The following is a 19249-nucleotide window of genomic DNA, read 5'->3' on the forward strand; positions in this document are numbered from 1 at the left end:
GGGAAGTGTAAAGCCATGCCATTAAGGAAACCCAGTCCTGCATGACGTGCTGGGATGGACACTGTGTTCAGGCAACTTGTGTTACAGCAGCCCCTCTCTGCTTGTCACACTTTCCTCGTGGTCTGTGACACTATCTGTCAGTCAGCCCTCTCTGTGCTGATATATTCAGAAAACTTGTCATTTAAACATTCAGATATTCATGTGTTGCAGTAAATCAGGCTGACAGCTGGCTCTGGAACTGAGGCACAGTATTTAATCACAGAATAGATGCAACAAGCAGAACCATCGGTCCAAATTTCCCATGGTACCTTACTAATTGCCTTATTTTTAATATACAGTCAGCTCCTTGCAACTTGTATTCCCTGTTTCCACAAACACTTGCTGTCAAATGATCCTGAAAATTATTTCATTCCATGTCTCCAAACCATCCCAGAAGTCCCACATTTGCCAGGAAGCAATGGGCTGGTTGGTGAGGTTTTGGGGTGTGGGCTGTGGGTGTATTGACCTGCCTGCAGGTGACTGCTGAAGCCAAGGGGCCACTTCTGCAGACATTCACAGCCCTCATCCCACCCATGCAGCTCCCCTGGGAGAATCTTCCCACTATTAATAGTGTGCCCATGTGTGCTCCAAGTGTCCAGAGCTGCTGGAGAGCTGCAGGGATGGGGCGTTGGCAGGGGAGGGTTTGACCCAAGACACTGCAAATGTCTGGTGTCCCGTGAGGAAACAAGAAAAGCTTCTCTACCAGGTCCCAAACCCAAGGTTTTCTGCATCAAGGAGGGCTGGCAGCTGAAGGAGTTAAGGGGGCAGTGGCTCTGCAGAAGATGCTGGAGAGGGAGGGAGCAGCTCAGCCCCTGTCCCCGAGTCCCCACTGCTATCAGATATCACCTCCCGCAGCGCCTGCTCAGCACGGGAGACAAAAATCACTATTGGCACGAGTGCCCCGCAGTCAGGGCCCTCTGCTGCAGAGCTGCTCGAGTCTGGAGTGCTGCAAACCTATTTTAAATGACAACGGAGCAGGAATGCTATGGGAAGATCTTGTTGTGTAGAGTTTTCAAGATTAGGGCAGGGAGAAAACAAAAGTACAGCCTTGTATTGATAAATATTGTCAGACATTTGAGGAGTCTGTTTTCTGATTTGTGCAAACACTTCCAGGGCATTGGGGAATGTTGTCATTGATAAACACTAACCACAGGAAATGGCTGTTCTCAAAGACATGGCTGATGGTATGGACAATAACAGGATCATGTAATGCATGGCTACCAAATTAATAAACATTTGCATGCTAAGCGTTAATCTTCACTCTCAGTCATCAAAAAATAAAAACACAATGAGCAATCTGCGGTGGTAGAGGCAGGATTATTAAAGGATTATTTGAGAAAGAGCAAGGAGAAGGCAATATGTCATCAGAATTTGGGATCACTACTTTGATTTGCTGTTGAAACCTCTATGTATTCTGAGATCTCAAACCCCAAAACAAAGCTTAATCTTCACTTAGGCACTACAGTTGCCTCCCTTATCATGTTATCTGAGTACATCACACTCTAATTATAGTTGTCTGAACAACACTTAGTGAGATTGGGAAGTACTAACCTTGCCAGAGAAGCCCTTGAACACAGAGCAGAACCAAGTCAGAAATGCTTTTTAGTTCCTAATTGCCAGCTAAGTATGCTGCAACCAGTGGGAAAAAATTGTTCTTACACCATCAACAACACTTCAGAAAATTTACCTCTTCATTATCATTAATGCAGATCCTGAAGTCCTGGCTCAAAATTCAGAACAAAGTTTTTGTTCTTATGAGGGGGAAAAATGCATTCTAATATTTGTATTTCTAAAAGCATCGTTAAAAACATATCAGTAATCATTCAAAGAAAGGAGTAATACTTACAGCATCTCAGTGGGATATTATATCTCACTCTCAAGAGGTATCCAGAAGTGCTTCTCAATATTTTAGTATCTGTTAGGCAGTGATTGCAGTTTATTTATCTCTCTCTCTAGTGGGTACAGCAGTAGGAGTTAAATATTCCATCTTCCTCTCCCAAGGATATAAGGGACTCTATCCCCAAACTCAAGCAAGAAGGAAAATCTCTCTCCCCCATCCCCTCCTGGGTGGGAAATGGTTTTGTGTGCCTCAGTGAGTGTGGACCTGTGGCCACGTTTGCCTGCACATTTGTTCAGGGCAGCTCCTGAGAAGCCTTGGAGAGGAGCCTCAAGGAGCTCAGCCCTCGTGCAGATACTTGCAGAATGATTGTTACTGAGTTTAATTGAGGTTTTCCTTTTCTGCCACCTCTGCCATTCCATGACTTTTATTCTTTATGCATTGCTTTACATGCCAGGGCATGGAGATGAATATTCCACCAAAGCCCATATTTGACTTGCTTCTATTTTTTATGTATAAATACAACTCAGACTCTGCTGTCAGCTTTTAGAGCTGACCACTGCTTCAGTAGCTTCTCCAGCTAGTTTTAATTTTTGCCAAATCTGAATTTCAAAGTCCGTCAATATGAAGAGGTGTTGTTACTTTTCCCAGCAAGCCTTTATTTCAGATACTTTGTGGATTGAAAGAGGCCTCAATACTGTGCAGATCACCAGACTTCTTGATAGCAACTTCAAGCCTCACTGAGAGTTTAATAAGCTGTTGCTGAATTACATTGCACTTGTTAAGTTTATAGAAAAAAGTTATTCAGTCTGCTGCTGTTATCAGCTATCCAACATCACAGACACTAGAGAGGACCCTTAACCAGTATCTCTAGTCTGAACTACATAAAAAAATAGTGAGCAGAATATTTTGAATTCCTAGGCTTTGATACAGGTCCAAATTTCACAGTCATTTGCAATTTCTGTAATAATTTAGCCAGATAAATAATGACCAATTAATAATGACCAATCCCAGTATTCCTAAAAACAAAAAGGAACTATCAAGCTCATCCAGATTTTTTGGGGGGCAGAGAGGTGATTAACCTGGTTTTTAGCTTGCTAGTCTTGCTAATACTCTTTCATGTGAAAGGCTCTAAATATAAGAGGCAGGAAATGAAGGTCTCATCAGTGCTGTCCTGCTGGTGCATCCCAGCCCTGCTGTGGAAGGAATGGCTTCATGGCCTCTGTGAAAGTTCTGCTGAGGGGCCCATTTCACTCAGCAGTTTAATTATGTTGGGCCATTTTACAGAGCCCACAGCCCTCCATCAGTCCATCAGTGCTGCAACACAAGAGGCTCTGAGAACGTCTCAGTCTTGCAGACTCCCCATCTGTTAAGTGAGTTTCTGGAGTGAGGGGTTTGTTTGGGCTGTTGCCATGTCCACGCTCTGTGAACGTGCAGAAGGAGCTGTGCTGGGGACACAGCATCTCCCTGTCTGCACTCAGCTCAGCCACCTGCCATACTCCTGCTTTTATATCAGCTGTGGTTGAATTCAGCCTTAACCTTTACTCGAGAACCACAGAGTCATGGAATGGTCTGTGTTCAAAGGGATCTTAAAGCTCACATAGTTCCACCCACACCTTCCACTGTCCCAGGCTGCCCCATCCAGCCTGGCCTTGGACACTTCCAGGGATGGGGCAGCCACAGCTTCTCTGAGCACAGGGAGGAATTTCATCCTAATACCCCCTCTAACCCTGCCTTCTGTCAGTGTGAGAAGGACACAGAATACAACACCTACAGACACACAAGGTGTACAGCCTGAGAGGTGGCTGCACCCATAGACAACAAGCACAGTCCTTGAGAAGCCTATTTCCATGGGAAATTAAGATGGGAAAATTATTCAGATTTTTTTTTCCTTAATAAACAGAGAGGATAAAAATCACACTCTGAATGTATTTCCTGTAAATTGCATGCCTTAATGGAGAGACTCAATGAAATGTTCATGTCACAGAGGCTTTGCAATGCTGGGGGTAATTCAGTTCCATTGTGTGAAGTGCCATGAAAACAAGCACTGGGATCTTTAAAACCCGAGTTTTGCACTGCCTTGCCCCAGAGCCATGAGGAGCAGCAGCCCCTGTGGTGGCCAGCACAGGATGCACAGGCACGCAGGCTCAGCAGCAGCAAGCCCAGCTGAAGCACTCTCCCCACCTGGCAGCCAGGACAGGTGTGACACTTCCAGATGTGACATGAGCCACTTGCATCTTGTTCCCAGCCTTTGAAGTGCTGTGCAGAGAAAGCCTGAGCCGTTGCTGCAATTAGAGCTGATACATCATTTACTGGAAGAATTTAATGCGCTGTAGTAGCAAACCTGCAGTTGACACTCACAGGGTGCAATTTAAATCCTCTGGATTAGTAATTCTTTTGAGATTTTTGTAATCATTGGTAATAGGTAGTGAAATAAATCCACATTTATATCCTACAGACTGCAGCTGTGCTTCTGTTAAAGTAGTATTAAGTGATGGGTTTTAAATCCTTCTGCCAGCTCGAGCTGTAAGCACTGAGGCTCCTGTGCAGGGATAACTCAGCCTGGGTGATGTGTTCCCGAGCAGGAGAGCGCTGGTTAATGAATAATGAAAGCACCACGGCACAATCACAGCTCAGGGCTCACTCCTGCAGGAAGCTCTCTGGGGAGAGCTCCCCGTGCAGCTCCCTGTGCCACAGCGACCCAGCTGCAGCTCACTCTGTGGATAACTGGGACAGGAAAGAGCACAGAATGCTCGTGGACAGCTTTACCTCCATGGACAAAGTGCTGAGGTGTCCAGCTGAGCGAGGGGTTTGTCCGGCCAGCTCTGGTGTTGTCCCTCCAGGGATCAGGAGTGCATCAGGAGTGCATGCTGTGCCCTGACTTCACTGCACAGGCTCCCAGTTAGCTAAACAAATATGCCATTAAAAGCTGAGCCAACCTTGAGTGGGACATACGGGCTTAAACTGCAGCAGGAAGAGATTTATGGACTTGTTTTCGTAGCCTAGAGAGTAATTGAAGAGGCCTCAGACAATTCAGCATTTACTGGCACTTCAGTGGGGTGAGATGGGAAGGGTGATGGGAGTGAGATTGGCACTGGGAGCCCCAGCCATGGAGCAGGGACCCAGCCTGACAGCCACTCTGGGAACAAAAAGAAGCTTTGCAAACTCAGTATGCTTGTAAGATAAGCACAGTGCTGATAAAGTGAAGCACTTAGAGATTAAAAATCTCAAGAGGACGATATAAGTGGCTGAAGGAAAGAGCCCAGGAATCCTGGCTGTCCCTTCCTTCAGCCAATCTGTCCAAATTTCATTACTTTAGAGATGGTTTCTTGACCAGTTAAAAAAAGCACATTTACCTGGTTCTGTTCCTTATGGGTTCTGTTTGCTTTGTTTCCATCCAGGAATCTACAAAGGACATTGTTTCCGGATCAACCACTTCCCTGAAGACAACGACTACGACCACGACAGCTCAGAGTACCTTCTCCGTAAGTGAGCAGTGATACTAGCACACAGATGTGGCCACAGGGGCTTCCCTGGGCTTCTCTTCTGCAGAGAGCAACCCCAGTTTTACTCACTGCCAGACTGGCCCAAACTGGGCTGCAGAGCCCAGTGGTGCCACGTGTCCAGTTCATGCTGCAGCTGACACAGCCATCACCCCTGGCACCCCCACTTCACAGAGTCACTGAATCATGGGATGGTTTGTGTTGGAAGGGACCTTAAAGACCATTAGTTCCAACCCTCTTGCCATGGGATTTCAAGGATTTTTTCCAAGGTTTTCCTTCAGCCAGGGGAATGCTCCCAATTTTGGTGTTGATTGTCTAAACATCATATGACAATTTTTCAAATGAAAACTACAGCTATCGTGCCCAGATTGGCAAGGATATTTTACAGAGGGAGTATTTACAGGGTTAGTGTAACAAAACAGGCTTGAGGAGTGGGTTCCAGCCTATTAGGAAATTTTACCAAATGCTTAAACCCAACCTTTACTCAAGCCTCAGCCTTTGCAGCTGGTGAGCCACGTCCCCCTGCAGTGAAATTACTGCATTGTAGGAAGGAAGCTGAAATTTCTGCAGCTAACAGCAAAATCCCAGCATGAACAGGGGCCATGGCTTCCCTGCCTGGCCAGCCAGCCACTGCTGCTCCATTCTGGCATGGAATTGCCCCCAGGAGGGATCCCACCCACCAGCCTGGTGCTCGGAATCAGGGCAGTTGTTTCATCCCCTCCACATGACCATTCTCTCAGGTGATGGCAAGTCTTGGAAGCCAACCATGAAGCCTGCAAAGCTGGAGTTAGATTCCCCTTCCCCAGAGGACTCCTTGCCTTGTTGTTCCTTGTGAAGGACAGAGCTGAGCAGCCAAGCTGAAAGCAGTGCCCTTTACCAGGGAGAGGAGCTGCAGCTCACAAGGTGTTGGGAAGTCAGGGAGCGGAGAACAACGCTGCTGGCAAAGCAGAGAACTCCTCAATTACAATATTAATTACCTCAAACACCACTTAGAGAACCACTCTGCCCTTCTGCTCACTTGTAGGCAACAACTTCTAGTTGCTAAGACATGAAGAAGGAAAAATTCTCCGAAAAGTTTGCCTCACCAGAACAGCCAGATGTTTTTTTCCTCTTTGCTCTTGTCGATTTAGATCAGTCATAGCACCCGGGTGACATGATTTCAGAGCTCAGGCAAAGGCAGAGTGTGAGCACAGCTGCATTTATCTTTCATACAAAGCCTTGGAACTAATGTTAAATTGATGCCAAGTCAGCTTTAGGAAACAAACATCATTAGTAAAAGGAAAGAGGAATTAAGTAGCATCATGATAAAAGCACATTATGCCTTCTTTATATGGAGAAAAGTGAGAACTGGGGAAAACAGTCTCCAGCTCCACGTTAAGCTATGAGACTGGAAAATTGTTTGTAAGTGTGCTTATGACGGGTGTTCCTAAAAGCTGTTTGCAGAAGTGACTAAGTACAGATCTTAAAAACAAGTTGGTCCAACCCTTTATGTCTTCTGCAAAATCAGTCTCCGGTGTCTCCCCCGCAGAGCAGAGCTCACCTCACAGTCTGCATGGAGACAAGGCTCCTTGGCTTTAACTTTCGTAAGAAAACTGCAGTTTCCCATGCACGGAGTTGATTTAGAGATTACTGAAAGGTAACGTGTCTAAATCCAGAGGAGATGAGCTCATACCTATATGTAATAGGGACCAAATCATTGCCTAAGACAGGAGGATATTTGCGTCCTGTTTCACAGGGACGTGAGAGCTTCCGTCCTGGTTTTGCCCTCTGCAACACTTTTGCAGTCTACTGGCTCCATTCTCCACTATTTCTGGCCTTTTCTTGGCACAGTTTCTCAGAGGGACATGTTGGGACTAATATTTATTTTTCCTGCCTGGCTTAGACAAAGGCACCCACACTCATGTGTTTTGTGCTCCTGAAGCAGCAGCGTGAGGGGTCTCAGCCTCTTCCACAGCCCCCAGATTAATTTGGGCTTCAGAGAAATGCAAATACTATAGTGCTAGTGTCGAGCCCTGGTTCAAAACCCCATGGAAATCAGTGACAAAAATGACTGATTTTGGGAGACTTTAGTATAGGGAATGGGTGGAGGCAGGAGTTTGGATTTTGCCCTTTGGTGTTCAAGCTGCTCCCTGCGAAACCAAGAGAACGACAGTGCAGGAAAAGCTGAGATGTGCAGAGGAGCTCAGACAAGACCCTTCCTATTGAACCTTCCCCGTGGCAACACACGCCCATCTGTGCGTCTAAAAAAATCCCCCTCACATGCCTGAGCAGGGCCCAGCGAGCAGCAGATGGCCCAGTGCCAGCACGGACCCCGGGCTGCCACCGCATCCCCGGCGGCAAACGTGCCCCTGTTCCCTGTCTCCTGCTTCCTGTCTCCTGCTTCCCTGCCTCCTGCTTCCCTGTCTCCTGCTTCCCTGTTTCCTTCTTCCCTGTCTCCTGCTTCCCTGTCTCCTGCTTCCCTCCTCTCCTACTTCCCTCTCTTCTGCTTCCCTGTCTCCTCCTTACCTGCTTTCTTGCTTCCCTCTCTCCTGCTTCCCTGGTCTCCTGCTTCCCTCATATCTCCTGCTCCCCTCTCTCCTCCTTCCTTCTCTCCTTCTCCCCTCTCCCCTGCTCCCCTCCTCTCCTGCTCCCCTCTCTCCTGCTCCCCTCATGTCTCCTGCTCCCTTCTCTGTGCTCCCCTCTCTCCTCCTTCCCTCTCTCCTGCTCCCCTCCTCTCCCGCTCCCCTCTCTCCTCCTCCCCTCTCTCCTGCTCCCCTCTCTCCTCCTTCCCTCTCTCCTCTTTCCCTCTCTCCCGCTCCCCTCTCCCGCTGCCCTCTCTCCTGCCTGCCTCTCCCGCTCCCTGCTCTCCGGTTCCCCGGGCACACCGCCCGTGCTCTCCGCTCCAGCCCCGCAGGAGGCACGGGCGCTCTCCCATCCCTCCGCAAGAGCGGGGTCTCATCCTCGCCGTGCCCTGGGGATGTCGGGGCTCCGAGCAGGGGGACCCCCTTCAGGGCCATCTCTGCTCTTCCATGCCCTTCCTCCCCGCGTGCTAGAGCATCCTCTTGCCAAAGCCGTTCCCTCGGCTCCTGCCTTTCTGGAGATGGAAGCCGAGCCGAGCGGGGTTTGCAGCCCCGTGGGGAGGAGCAGCGCCGCGGCTGCACCGGAGGAGGTGTCACCACACATAGCGGGGCACGGCAGCGATGCAAACCGACAGCACGGTAAACAAGGGGGGGAGAAAAGCCAGGGAGAAAGCAAAAACCAGATTGCCTTAATGTTTTTTGATGTGCTGTCACTTTATTACCAGTATCAGGAGACATATGTAAATTCTACGTGGTACCTTATGAGCTTCCTTTGGAATTTCAGAGCTAAAAGTGCATATTGTAAAAAAATATATACTGTGGAATTTTTCAGGAAGAGAACACAGTGTGTTTTGTTTGTCTTCACATTAATTACCTACTATAGAAAAATTATCTCTGAAATTTATTAGTACAAATAGAACAACCCACCCCTTATTTTTGGTACATCTGACAAGTTCCTTCCAATGATATCACTGAAGCATTTTGGGAAAGCTCTTTGATTTAACAGAAATCATTATAAACAGCATGACCATAAAGTGCAGGAAGCAATATCCAGAAAGGGTGGGCCAGAGGCGATTTTAATCCATTAGCCAGGGCACGAAAACAGCCAGAGATTTGGGGTGCCTTAAAGTCCAGCAGCAGAGACTGACTGTGAATCTAACAATTTCTAACAAATTTCTAACAACTGACTGAAAAACCGACCCAAAAGCCAAAGTGCTGTTAATTCCTAGCACACACGTGGGGATACAAGCAGGCCAAGGGAACAGCTCTCACCTCTCAACAGGCTCTGACCAGAGCCCTGACACCCACTCGCAGCAGCTCTGGCAGTTCCTGCGGGACGCTGTCGGAATAGCAATGCACCGCCTGGCCCGGCCTCAGATCCGGCTGGAAAATGCCCCAGCTGTGAAGGACACGTGCAGCGACGCTGCCAGTTCGGGAGAGGATGGACTTTTCTCGCTCTTGCCCATCGATACAGGCAGAATCTTCCCAGGCAGGCGCTGTCGTTTTGGGTTTGTGTCCGGGCGGAGCCCCCAGCCCCGTCCCTCCCGCACCACTGGGAGCTCTGCCACCAGATCCCAGGGGAATCGCTAGGAAGCGATCGGCTGAGTCGGGAACGGCACGGTCGTGGCAGCGGAATGAGAAAGCAGCAGCTGGAACATCTGCCCGTTTGTCCCGGGGGCCGGCGCCGCTCGCCGTGCGTGTCACCCGGAGGATGCGCCCGGGTGGCCTTTGCTCCTCTCCGCTCACCCAGCCCTGCGGTGTCCCCCAGGCTGCTGGGGGGTCTCCATGCCGCTGTGACAGCAGCCTCTGCCTCTCCCTCGCCTTGGGATCCCCCAGCCTGGCGCCCCCGCTCTGCCGGGGCTCCCCTCCGTGCCCTCGCCTTCCCCCAGCTTCAGGGTGATCCCGTTTTCTGCAGCAATATTCAGCACTTTATCTCCTCTTCTTCAAAAAATAAATCCTCTCTCTACAGCAATAAAACTCGGTTCCTCACTCTGCCTTTCAGAAACCCCTGGCAGCTTTTACCCCTTTGGTTTTTACAATACAGACATCTCTCTTCTCATGCTTGTTTATTTTTTCTCAGCCCTTTTGTTCCCTCCCTGCCGCTTCCCTGTCGATTGCTGCTCTGTCTTGTTGTGACCCGACTTTGAAAGCTGGCTTGAAGTGGTGTTTTAATATTTTTGTGGGGGATTTTATACGCTGATGAATGGACTGAAGCATGCAGAATTTTAAATGACTACTTTGCTGTCGGGAAGCTAAACACAAACATCTAAGACACACTTGTTAAAATTCCTTCCTTAGAAATCTGAAAGGTTTCGATGTCCTTAATATCCAGCAAAAGAAAAAGAAAAAGGGGTTATTAGCTGTGCTTGCTGGCAACATGGATGTTGCTGACTTCAAGAGCTGTAATTTGCTCACCTTGTGTGTGCACCACGGAACAGATCCGTCTGCTCCAGCTGTCCCAAACGTTGTAGGGTTCATAGCCAGCTCATGAATTTTTCACTGCTGCTCCCTGCATGGTGCTGGGTCTTACTGTCACTTACCTCATGCTTTGCCAGAAATATTTTGCACACGGTGGCATCAGAAAATGCCAGTAATGCTGGACTTCCTGGGAGAAAGCTCAAAAGATTGAAGCCACTCTAGTTGAGAGTCTCTGTCACACTGGTCCCCTCATGGCTTCGTTATCCCAAAAACATGCCCAGAAATGCAGAATCAGTGATAATTCTAGGAAAAAGGAATAAAAAATGATAATAAGTTAGATATTGGGAAAAATTTCTTCACTGAAAGGATTATGAAGCACTGGAAAGGCGTCCCTGAGTATGTTCAAAAAATGTGTGGATGTGGCTGGCACTCAAGGATGTGGTTTAGTGGTGAGCACGGTGGAGGTGCTGGTTTCACTGTTGGATTTGATGATCTTAAATATCTTTTTTTCAACCTTAACAATCCTCTGGATCTATTAAATCATTCTTCTTAACAATTTTAGGAAAAAAACAGGGCTTTTGAGACTCTAATCTCCACACTTGCACCCGAGGAGGCACCCAAAATGATTGCTCTGTCTTCCCTCCCTGCCTGTCTCCCTGCAGGTATCGTCCGTGCCTCCAGCGTGTTCCCCATCCTAAGCACAATTTTGCTGCTGCTGGGAGGACTCTGTGTCGGAGCAGGAAGGATTTACAACAGCAAAAACAACATTATTCTCAGCGCTGGGATTCTCTTTGTTGCAGCAGGTATGTTCTGTTTAAATTGAGTTCTTAAGGAGTGCTGCTGTTTTCAGCTGGAAAAGACTCTGGAAAAGCTTCTTGGCAGTGCTTTTCCTGCATCCCTTTCCTGGACTGAGGGCATTAACAACATCACAGCAGGCGAATTTTTCAAGACAAAATTATGCTCTTGAAGCCCCACAATAAGTATATTCTAGAAAAGCTTTTGGTTTTCCTGCAGAAAGAAGTGAAATTCAGTAACAAGCATGTTTTACACTATTTAAAATATATTAAACATTAGATGAATCAGGCATCTCTTATACCTAGGGCCTTTTTTTTAATATGAATGCAGAAAACGTTCATCTCTGATAGGTGAGCCTGTTTTTCACACTAGAAACATGTGAGAGAGCCCCATTGTTAACAGCTCTCCCTGCAGCCTGGATTAAGCATGCAGCATTTAGATGAAAATTCAGCAAGGTGGAAGAGAACTTATTTTGATCAAGGTGAACAGCTATAGCCCTGAGCTCCAAATGTATTTTTATCATTCTTCTGGATGTTAGAATCCCACTCACAATATTAGCGAGCTCCCACAAGCTGCTGCTTTTCCACTGTGGCAATGAAGAGATGGGGAAAAGTCTTGCTGAATATTTTGGGATCCATGTGAGCACACGTTACCATATGTTGACCTATTGGCTGTTTTTCAAGAATAAATGAATCCTTGAGATAAATGTAAGTCTAAATAAATGTAATAAAATTTCCTTGTCCAGTCCTAGAACCACTCAGGCCCAGAAAGTAACGTGGCTTAAATTTTATCTCCCCAGCCACATAAACACTGATTTATGTGTTTCTTCCTCCAGGTCTAAGTAATATCATAGGGATCATTGTCTACATATCGAGCAATGCAGGTGACCCAAGTGACAAGCGAGATGAGGACAAAAAGAACCATTACAACTATGGCTGGTCTTTTTATTTTGGAGCCTTGTCTTTTATTGTGGCCGAAACCATAGGTGTTCTGGCTGTGAACATTTATATTGAGAAGAACAAAGAGCTGAGGTTTAAGACCAAGAGGGAATTCCTTAAGACTTCTTCCAGTTCTCCTTATGCCAGGATGCCAAGCTATAGGTACAGGAGGCGGAGGTCCAGATCCAGCTCCCGCTCCACGGAGCCTTCTCCATCCAGGGACATTTCTCCAGTTGGCATGAAGATAGCAGGCACCATCCCCATGAATGAAATTTCCATGTACACCCTTTCCAGGGAGCCTTTGAAGGTTACCACGGCTGCCAGCTACAACGCAGACCAAGAAGCCAGTTTCCTGCAGGTCCACAACTTCCTCCAGAAGGAATTTAAGGAAGGACTCCACGTCAACATGGTCAACAGGAGAACGACGCCGGTTTGAAGCACCTTCCTTCCTCGTGCTTTTTGAAGAGATGCCCAAACAGAATGGATCTGTCAGGAGCGATGTTAAAATACCCTCTCACCTCTTTAATTGTGGCATGTGTTGAGGTAGCAAGTGGAGATCCTCTGGACCAACATAAAGATATTTACACGCTCGTAGCTTTTTTTGAAGCTATTTGGAGTTTGTTTATTTCCGTTCTTGGTGTCACAAGATGAAGGCAGTTCATGTTCCTGCACTTTTGTAGTGTGTACACAGTCTTGGAGAAACTGCAAAGAACTGGCCACCAGTGTGTTTTAAAGGATTACAGAAAATTTGTTGTACTTTTTCTTTTCTAATATTGAGATCCCTTAATACAAACTTGCAAATATAATTTATAACCAAGCCCAAGGATGAAAATGAGCAACTCATCAAGTGAGCCACTTTCCTTCAACACGGCGTAAGCTTTGCCTCTTTCAAAAGAAAAAAAAAAAGAAAAAAGAAAAAAAAAAAGAAAATATTTTTGAAGGCAACACTTTCTAAAACTGACCTGTGCCACTGAAACCGTAGAGCACCCATGTACTGAGCATTGCAGACTCTCTGATGGGGTGGGAAGGGGGTCTCCCATTCCTGGGGTAAGGCATCCCTTGGGGCAACACAGGCCGAGGAGCAGAGGGTGGGTGCGTCTTGAAACACCTAGAAAGGGAAAAAGATTAAAGTAGGTGGGACTTGAGCCTATTTGCAAGTATCATTTCTTGCCTAACGTTTAGAAAACTTGAATTCTCATTTCGACGAGCCCTAGTGCCTGATCCGGCAAGGTGCTGAGTGCTGGCTGTCAGGAGCCCCTGGAGACTGCCCCGAGCGCGGCGGGGAGCGGGGCTGAGCCCCCGCCCTGCCACCATCGGCCTCCCGATTTCCTTACGCTTCACAAGTGCAACACTAACGCTACTGCAAACCGAGATCTCTGAGCAACCAGGAGAGACCGCGCCCGGACTCGCGAAACTTCCCGCGGCAACGGGAGCCGAGCGTTAACAGAGCAGATGACAACTTTGTATTTTTTAAAACAGAACAAAAAAAAAAAAAGGAAAAAAAAAGGAAAAAAATAATCACCGTTTATGAGATATTTATTAAACTCTTTTTATTATGAATTAAGTGCCGCATGGTGCAAGGTATAGTTGCTTTTAGATGGAAATGGTGGTTCGACCTAATTTAATTTATTTTGTAATGATGCATCTACTTACGTGCAGAGAGCCCACAGCAAACTCTATGCATCACGTAAGGAGGGAACTAATTTGTACCCTTTGCTTCTGTATGTTTCTAAAAGAGTCTGAAATATTATTTTCTTTTCTTATAAATTCCTGCTTTCAGTTTTTATACTTAGGCTTGGATCTCAAAGCTGGATGGCCTGACTCAAAGGTAATTTAATTTAATAGTACTCATGCTGATTTTAGTGACCACTCGACCAAGCCATATGAGAATGAGGTGCCCGATTCCCCTCAGATGAATTAGATGCAGTGAGAGAGGAGCATCTAATTCCTGTAGATTCCTTTGAATATCCCCGTCATCTTTGCCCAGAAAATCTTTGCTAGCAGAACACTAGACAAGTGATGACAAGAAAAAAATCCATAATTTGGAAAGTTTGGGTCACTGGTAGTGGGAGATCTCAGCCAAACTCTTAAAACCTCTTTAGTCTTAATTTATCCTATGATGGCCCCAGGGCCAGAGACTCGGTGGTGGTTTGGATATGAGGCTTTCAGCTAGTGGAACCAAGTTCTCCAGGGAAATCCCGGAGAAGCTGCCTTAACATCCCAAAAAGGAAGTTGAACCCCTCTCTCCCCAGAGAAACCCACTCAAGCCTCTCTCCTTGCAAGAACCAAGACACAATTCTCAATTTTAAGCGAGAGTCTTCCCCCAGTCACTGTTAAGCTCTGCCTGGCCCTCAGCCTGGCACAGCCACATCGTTATTTTGGCAGGGGTGGGTTGGAGCCTTCATCCCTGCTCATTAAGAGTTTCCATTCAGGTTAAAACTCCGCTGGGATCCTTTTTTCAAACCTCTGAACTCTGAGAGCTAAAGCGAATGGAGCAATGGGAATGATTTAAAACTAGAAAATGTTGTGCTACTTTCTGTATCAACACACTATGGAGAAAGATGTTACACAAGCTTTTTAAAAAAAATTCAAACAGAGGCAGAAAAGAAAACTTTTTTACCTACTTTTCGGCTAGGACAACATAAAAGGGTTCTAAAATTATTAAAGTTCTTGATGAAAGGTTTTTTTTACAAGAATCTTTATGCTTTCAAACAATAAATTATTTCCTACTTTTTGAGACTTCGTAATATTAAAATACTTTGATTAGCTATGATAGAAGTAGAAGTTTGCAATGAAAAAAAACCAACCTTCTGTCTCATTAGTGTGTCATACTAAGTGCTAATTAATTTACATCTAATTATAGTCAATGTATTTTTCAAGTGCAATTTCCCAGAACTATTTGTTTCCCACTGTGTTAAAATACTAATAGTTAGAACTAAGTCCTCATCCGTGTTTACTGTAATTAAGAATAAAACCATTCCCTTTCAAACTAGGAGTTAGATATAGGCTGTTTCTCTAAACTCATGTACCTTGAACTGGAAGTGGACAGTGTGAGGTTTGCTCGCGCGTGGGTTTTGTTCTTTTAGTCGTCGTTCTCCAGTGAATGTGCTTCAAACCACCCATCTGATTCCAGACAAAGTCCAAGGTTTTTCTTCAGCCCAGCTCAGACCTGCAGAGGCACGTGCAGTATTTTTGGCAGTAAAATAAATTCTTGCTGAGTGTTTTGGGATTTGCTCTTTGCCAGAGCCTCCTCCCCCAGGGCAGGGCTGGGTCCAGCAGCTCTCCAGGAGTGATGCCCTGGTTTGGTCCAAGCTGGAGCATCTGCTCCTTCTCCAGCAGGCACCTTCAAGAAGTGGAACTGGAGTAGGGATGATGAGATGATCATGGGGTCTGGACAGGGAACAGTCATGTGGACATAACAGGGACCAGAGTTTTTTGTTCTGTGAGACAACAAGGGCTGCAACTGAAAACTCATGTGTTAAGTTGCAGTGCAGCAAATTGTTCAACCAAAGCCAAAACAAAAAAAGAAGTCATTTGACAATTCCAGAAAACAAACAAACAAAACCCAACAAAACCACAAAAAAAAACTCAAAACCCCAGTCCTTTCCCATGAAAAGCTTTGATCCTGACAAAACTGAAACATTTTCAGCATTCCTGCCCATAAGCAGTCTTGCTCCACGGTTGATCTATCTGAACAGAGTTAGATTGTGCTCAGCCTTTGAAACCACTCAGTGATAGTTTAAAAAAACCATCTGTTCTTCCACATCTCTCTGGTTTCCCTGGTCAGCATCTAACAAATGAGCTCCATTTCCCAGCAAGGCCTGCAGATACCATAAAACCATATCATTAACAATAATCAGTCTTTTGGTATATAACACACTGTAGCACCAGAACTAAAAAAAAAAAAAAAAAATGCTATTGGATCAGATTTGATTTTCCAAGAAACAAAATTTCAGGTATACCATGAGCTCTCTCTTCCTTGTTTCTCATACACAATAGGAGTAAAAGGAGAAATCACTTCAGCTGCCCAGACATCTAACAATAAACTATTTTTCTGTTTCTTTTTCTCTCTGTATGGATCACATATCCACAAGGGCTAATATATCATGTCCCTTGAGGCTACATTTCTGTCTGCAGTTCTAAAGTGTTATTTCCACTGTGCTTCAGTTCTACTGGTATAATCACAACCATGTATAATGTACTTAATCCTTACTTTTTAAATAAACCATTTTAAATGTATTTGGTTTTGTGTGGAGAAAGGTATATAGATTTTTAGTTTCTAAATTCTCAGAGCTGAGATTTCAGATTATTTTTTCACATTTTTCACTGTTTGATTGCAGCTGGCCGTGTTACTGGGCACCAGTATTTCAGAGGAGATAAAATTATTCTTGTGGTCCCAGAGACCACAAAATCTCCAAGATAAGCTATCTTCACAATATTTTCAGTTAGATGGTTGGAAATTAAGAAAAGCCTTCTCATTTCCAGCTAAAACCTGCCCCATACGAGACACACTGTGGTCTCAGTGCCCAGTTTGAGCCTGGTGTGGTGGCCAGAGGCCGCTGCAAACCTCCCTGGAGGAAAACAGCCCAGTGTGTTCTGAAGCACCTCCCTGAGCCTGAGCTTTCCTCCAGCTTTTGAGCTTTCTTATGAACTCGCTTCCAGCCTCCTCCTCTCCCTGATCTTCCCCATCTTGCCTGAAGCACCTGGCCCCAGGTGCTGCAGCTCTGCACAGCCCTGCTCTGATCAGCACCGCAGAGCCCAGCGGGACCAGCGCTGCCGGACGCGGGTCAGCAGCTGAGCAGCCCCAGCCATCCCCGAGTCACAGGCAGCATTCCTCTTCAAACACTTCTTTCAACTTCACCTCCCAGCTCCTCAGCCTCCAGACTGTCTCCAAAGACGAGGACTGGCTGCCTGTCTCTACCCACCTCTCCCAGGCTCACCATGAATTGGCACGTCTGGAGGGAGGCAGAGGATTCATCTTTTCAAACGCCTCTGACACGAGGCAGTGAAGCCATTTAAAGCTCAGGCCCAAAGCTGCTTCCCTTTGACTGAAATAAATAAAGGTTTTTCCCACATTTATGAGCAAGTCCATGGGTAAATGGTGACCCCAGGAGCTGTGGCTGCCCCGCTGTGAACAGGGGTGTTGGGAGAAGTGGTGTTTGAGGAGGGGGGAAGCAGAGACAGGCTTTGGAAAGTGGAAAAAGGAGGATATGGCATTTCCTTGGAATGAGAGAACCAACAGACAGGGGCAGTGCCTGTGTCTAAAAGCTCAAAGGGAAAGGAGAGGCTGTGCATCTGTGTGCAGCCCAGCTCAGCTTTCAGCCAGGATCGCTTTCCCCAGCGCACAGCCGGCTCGGCCCGCAGTATTTCGGGAGCGCGGAGCTGTGGGTCACTCACAGGGGCAGCAGGGATGGCCAGCTACACACAGGGGTGGGAGTCCACTGAGAAATAAAACAGCCACCCAAAACTCACACACTAACTCTTGTGTGCCATGATTGCCACCCCAGAACGGGGGAGCTTCCAGAGCGTGCCACTGACGGCATTCCCAGGGGTTGGCTGTGCAGCCCCACCCCGATCCCAGTGCTCTCACCACACTGGGGCAATGCAGGTTGGGGAGCACAAACAGTACTGAGGAGACCCTGTTTGAAGGAAGCTCTTTGCTGAGCTCCCATTTGAGCAGGTGCTGCCTCCCCCTCTCTGGGTTCTTCTGGCTGGGATGGGTTTTCTGCAGAGCATTGCTCTGCAAGCAGGGAGCCACAGAGTGAGGTTAATCTGCTTGTGGCAAAAGCTGAGGCTGGTCTGGAAGAAATACAGAAGAGTGCAAGTGCTGGGGACCAGAGCCAAGTCACCACCTCTGCCAGGGAAAAAAACCAACACAGTAGTTTGGCTTCAGACACCTCCTCTGGCATTTTCTGCAGAAGAGAAACAGAATTGTGTCCCTCACTTGCTGGTGCTACAGTGAAACTAATTGCAGCCCTCCCTGCTTTCCAACAGGTCCTCATTAATAATCTGTCTGTATTTCATGTGATATTGATTTTTAAATGTGAATATTTACCAGCTGACACAGGGAGGCTGCAGGAACCATTCCCAGAGGAATAGGTATGATGGTCTTCTGGATGTACAGAAAATTTCCAGGGTTTGCTTTAGTCCTGTGCTCCTCCAGAAATCTGTTTTGTTTCTGCATTTGCCAAATGCCCACAAATAACCCACAAAACCCATTTTTTTCCCATGGGCTGGCAGCTCTAGGTCATTTGGGGGGGGCTGGAGGGAGTGTGAGCTTGGGAAGCCACTGCTGCCCATGCTGGGGCTCACTGAAGCCTTATCACACTCCCAGCTCCACTCAGCAGTAGGCAAGGATCAATTATTCACTTCTGATTTCACATCAGTTGTTTCCTGGAAATTAGGAAACTCAAAGCCAAAACAAACCCATAGAACTTCTCCAGAATGAAGGATCTAAATGAGAACAGAAAGTGTGATTCTTGCCAGCACTGGAAGAGGCACAAAGACCAACACCGGTGAAAAAAATTAATGAGTTCCCACCCCTGCAGTCCTTGTAGGTTGTAATTAGTCTAAAGCAGGATCATTAGCACTTGATGTCTCAGCAACCAGAGCCTCACTTTGTGCCCACATTTGCAAACACACATTCACTTCCCTCTGCTCCACCTGTGGAGTTTGTAGCATCAAGGAATTGAAGTTGAGATGCAGCTCCTGAGATCAACTGATGTCTAGTGAAATTTAACAAGAATCTACTTCAAAGGAAAAGGCATTACATCTTTAATGCATTTCTTTTCTGGCTTAAAGTCTGCTCCCTTTAGGCCTTTTTGCTTTCACTCTTGGTTCTGGTTTAAATGGAAGCCTCTAATATCTCTGCCAGCCCCAGCATGGATGTGCCTCTGGTCCCTGATCCCTGCCTTTCTCCTGTCCCCACTGCCCTCCCTGGTCCCCTTCTCCCCCAGTTTCACACCAGGTACCTTCACTCTGCCCACAGTTCCCACATCCCACAAGAATGGGGCTCCAGGTGCCATCCTGGGTGCCCACACGTCCCTCTGCCCCACAGGGGTGTCTAAGCCTGTCACACATCAAGCAGAGCAATGCTAACCCAGGTCATACTTCAATTTCTTATTTTGGACCAATATTTTTTAACTTACACTTTATTTTCTC

At 46.7% G+C, this 19249-nt stretch overlaps 1 protein-coding gene across 1 annotated transcript in view; it reads left to right on the top strand.

Moving 5' to 3' along the window:
- The window catches only part of CACNG4 (calcium voltage-gated channel auxiliary subunit gamma 4), a 44441-nt gene extending 28114 nt beyond the window's left edge, over window positions 1–16327 (top strand). Inside the window, exons 2-4 of the mRNA XM_064395264.1 lie at window positions 5278–5361; window positions 11018–11158; window positions 11986–16327. Of these exons, the coding sequence (XP_064251334.1) occupies window positions 5278–5361; window positions 11018–11158; window positions 11986–12524 (764 nt within the window). The 3' untranslated portion in view covers window positions 12525–16327. The remainder of the gene's footprint in view (window positions 1–5277; window positions 5362–11017; window positions 11159–11985) is intronic.
- The last annotated feature ends 2922 nt before the right edge of the window (window positions 16328–19249 follow it).

The sequence above is a fragment of the Passer domesticus genome, chromosome 20 (assembly GCF_036417665.1).
Source record: "Passer domesticus isolate bPasDom1 chromosome 20, bPasDom1.hap1, whole genome shotgun sequence".
In the NCBI taxonomy this organism is placed as follows: domain Eukaryota; kingdom Metazoa; phylum Chordata; class Aves; order Passeriformes; family Passeridae; genus Passer; species Passer domesticus.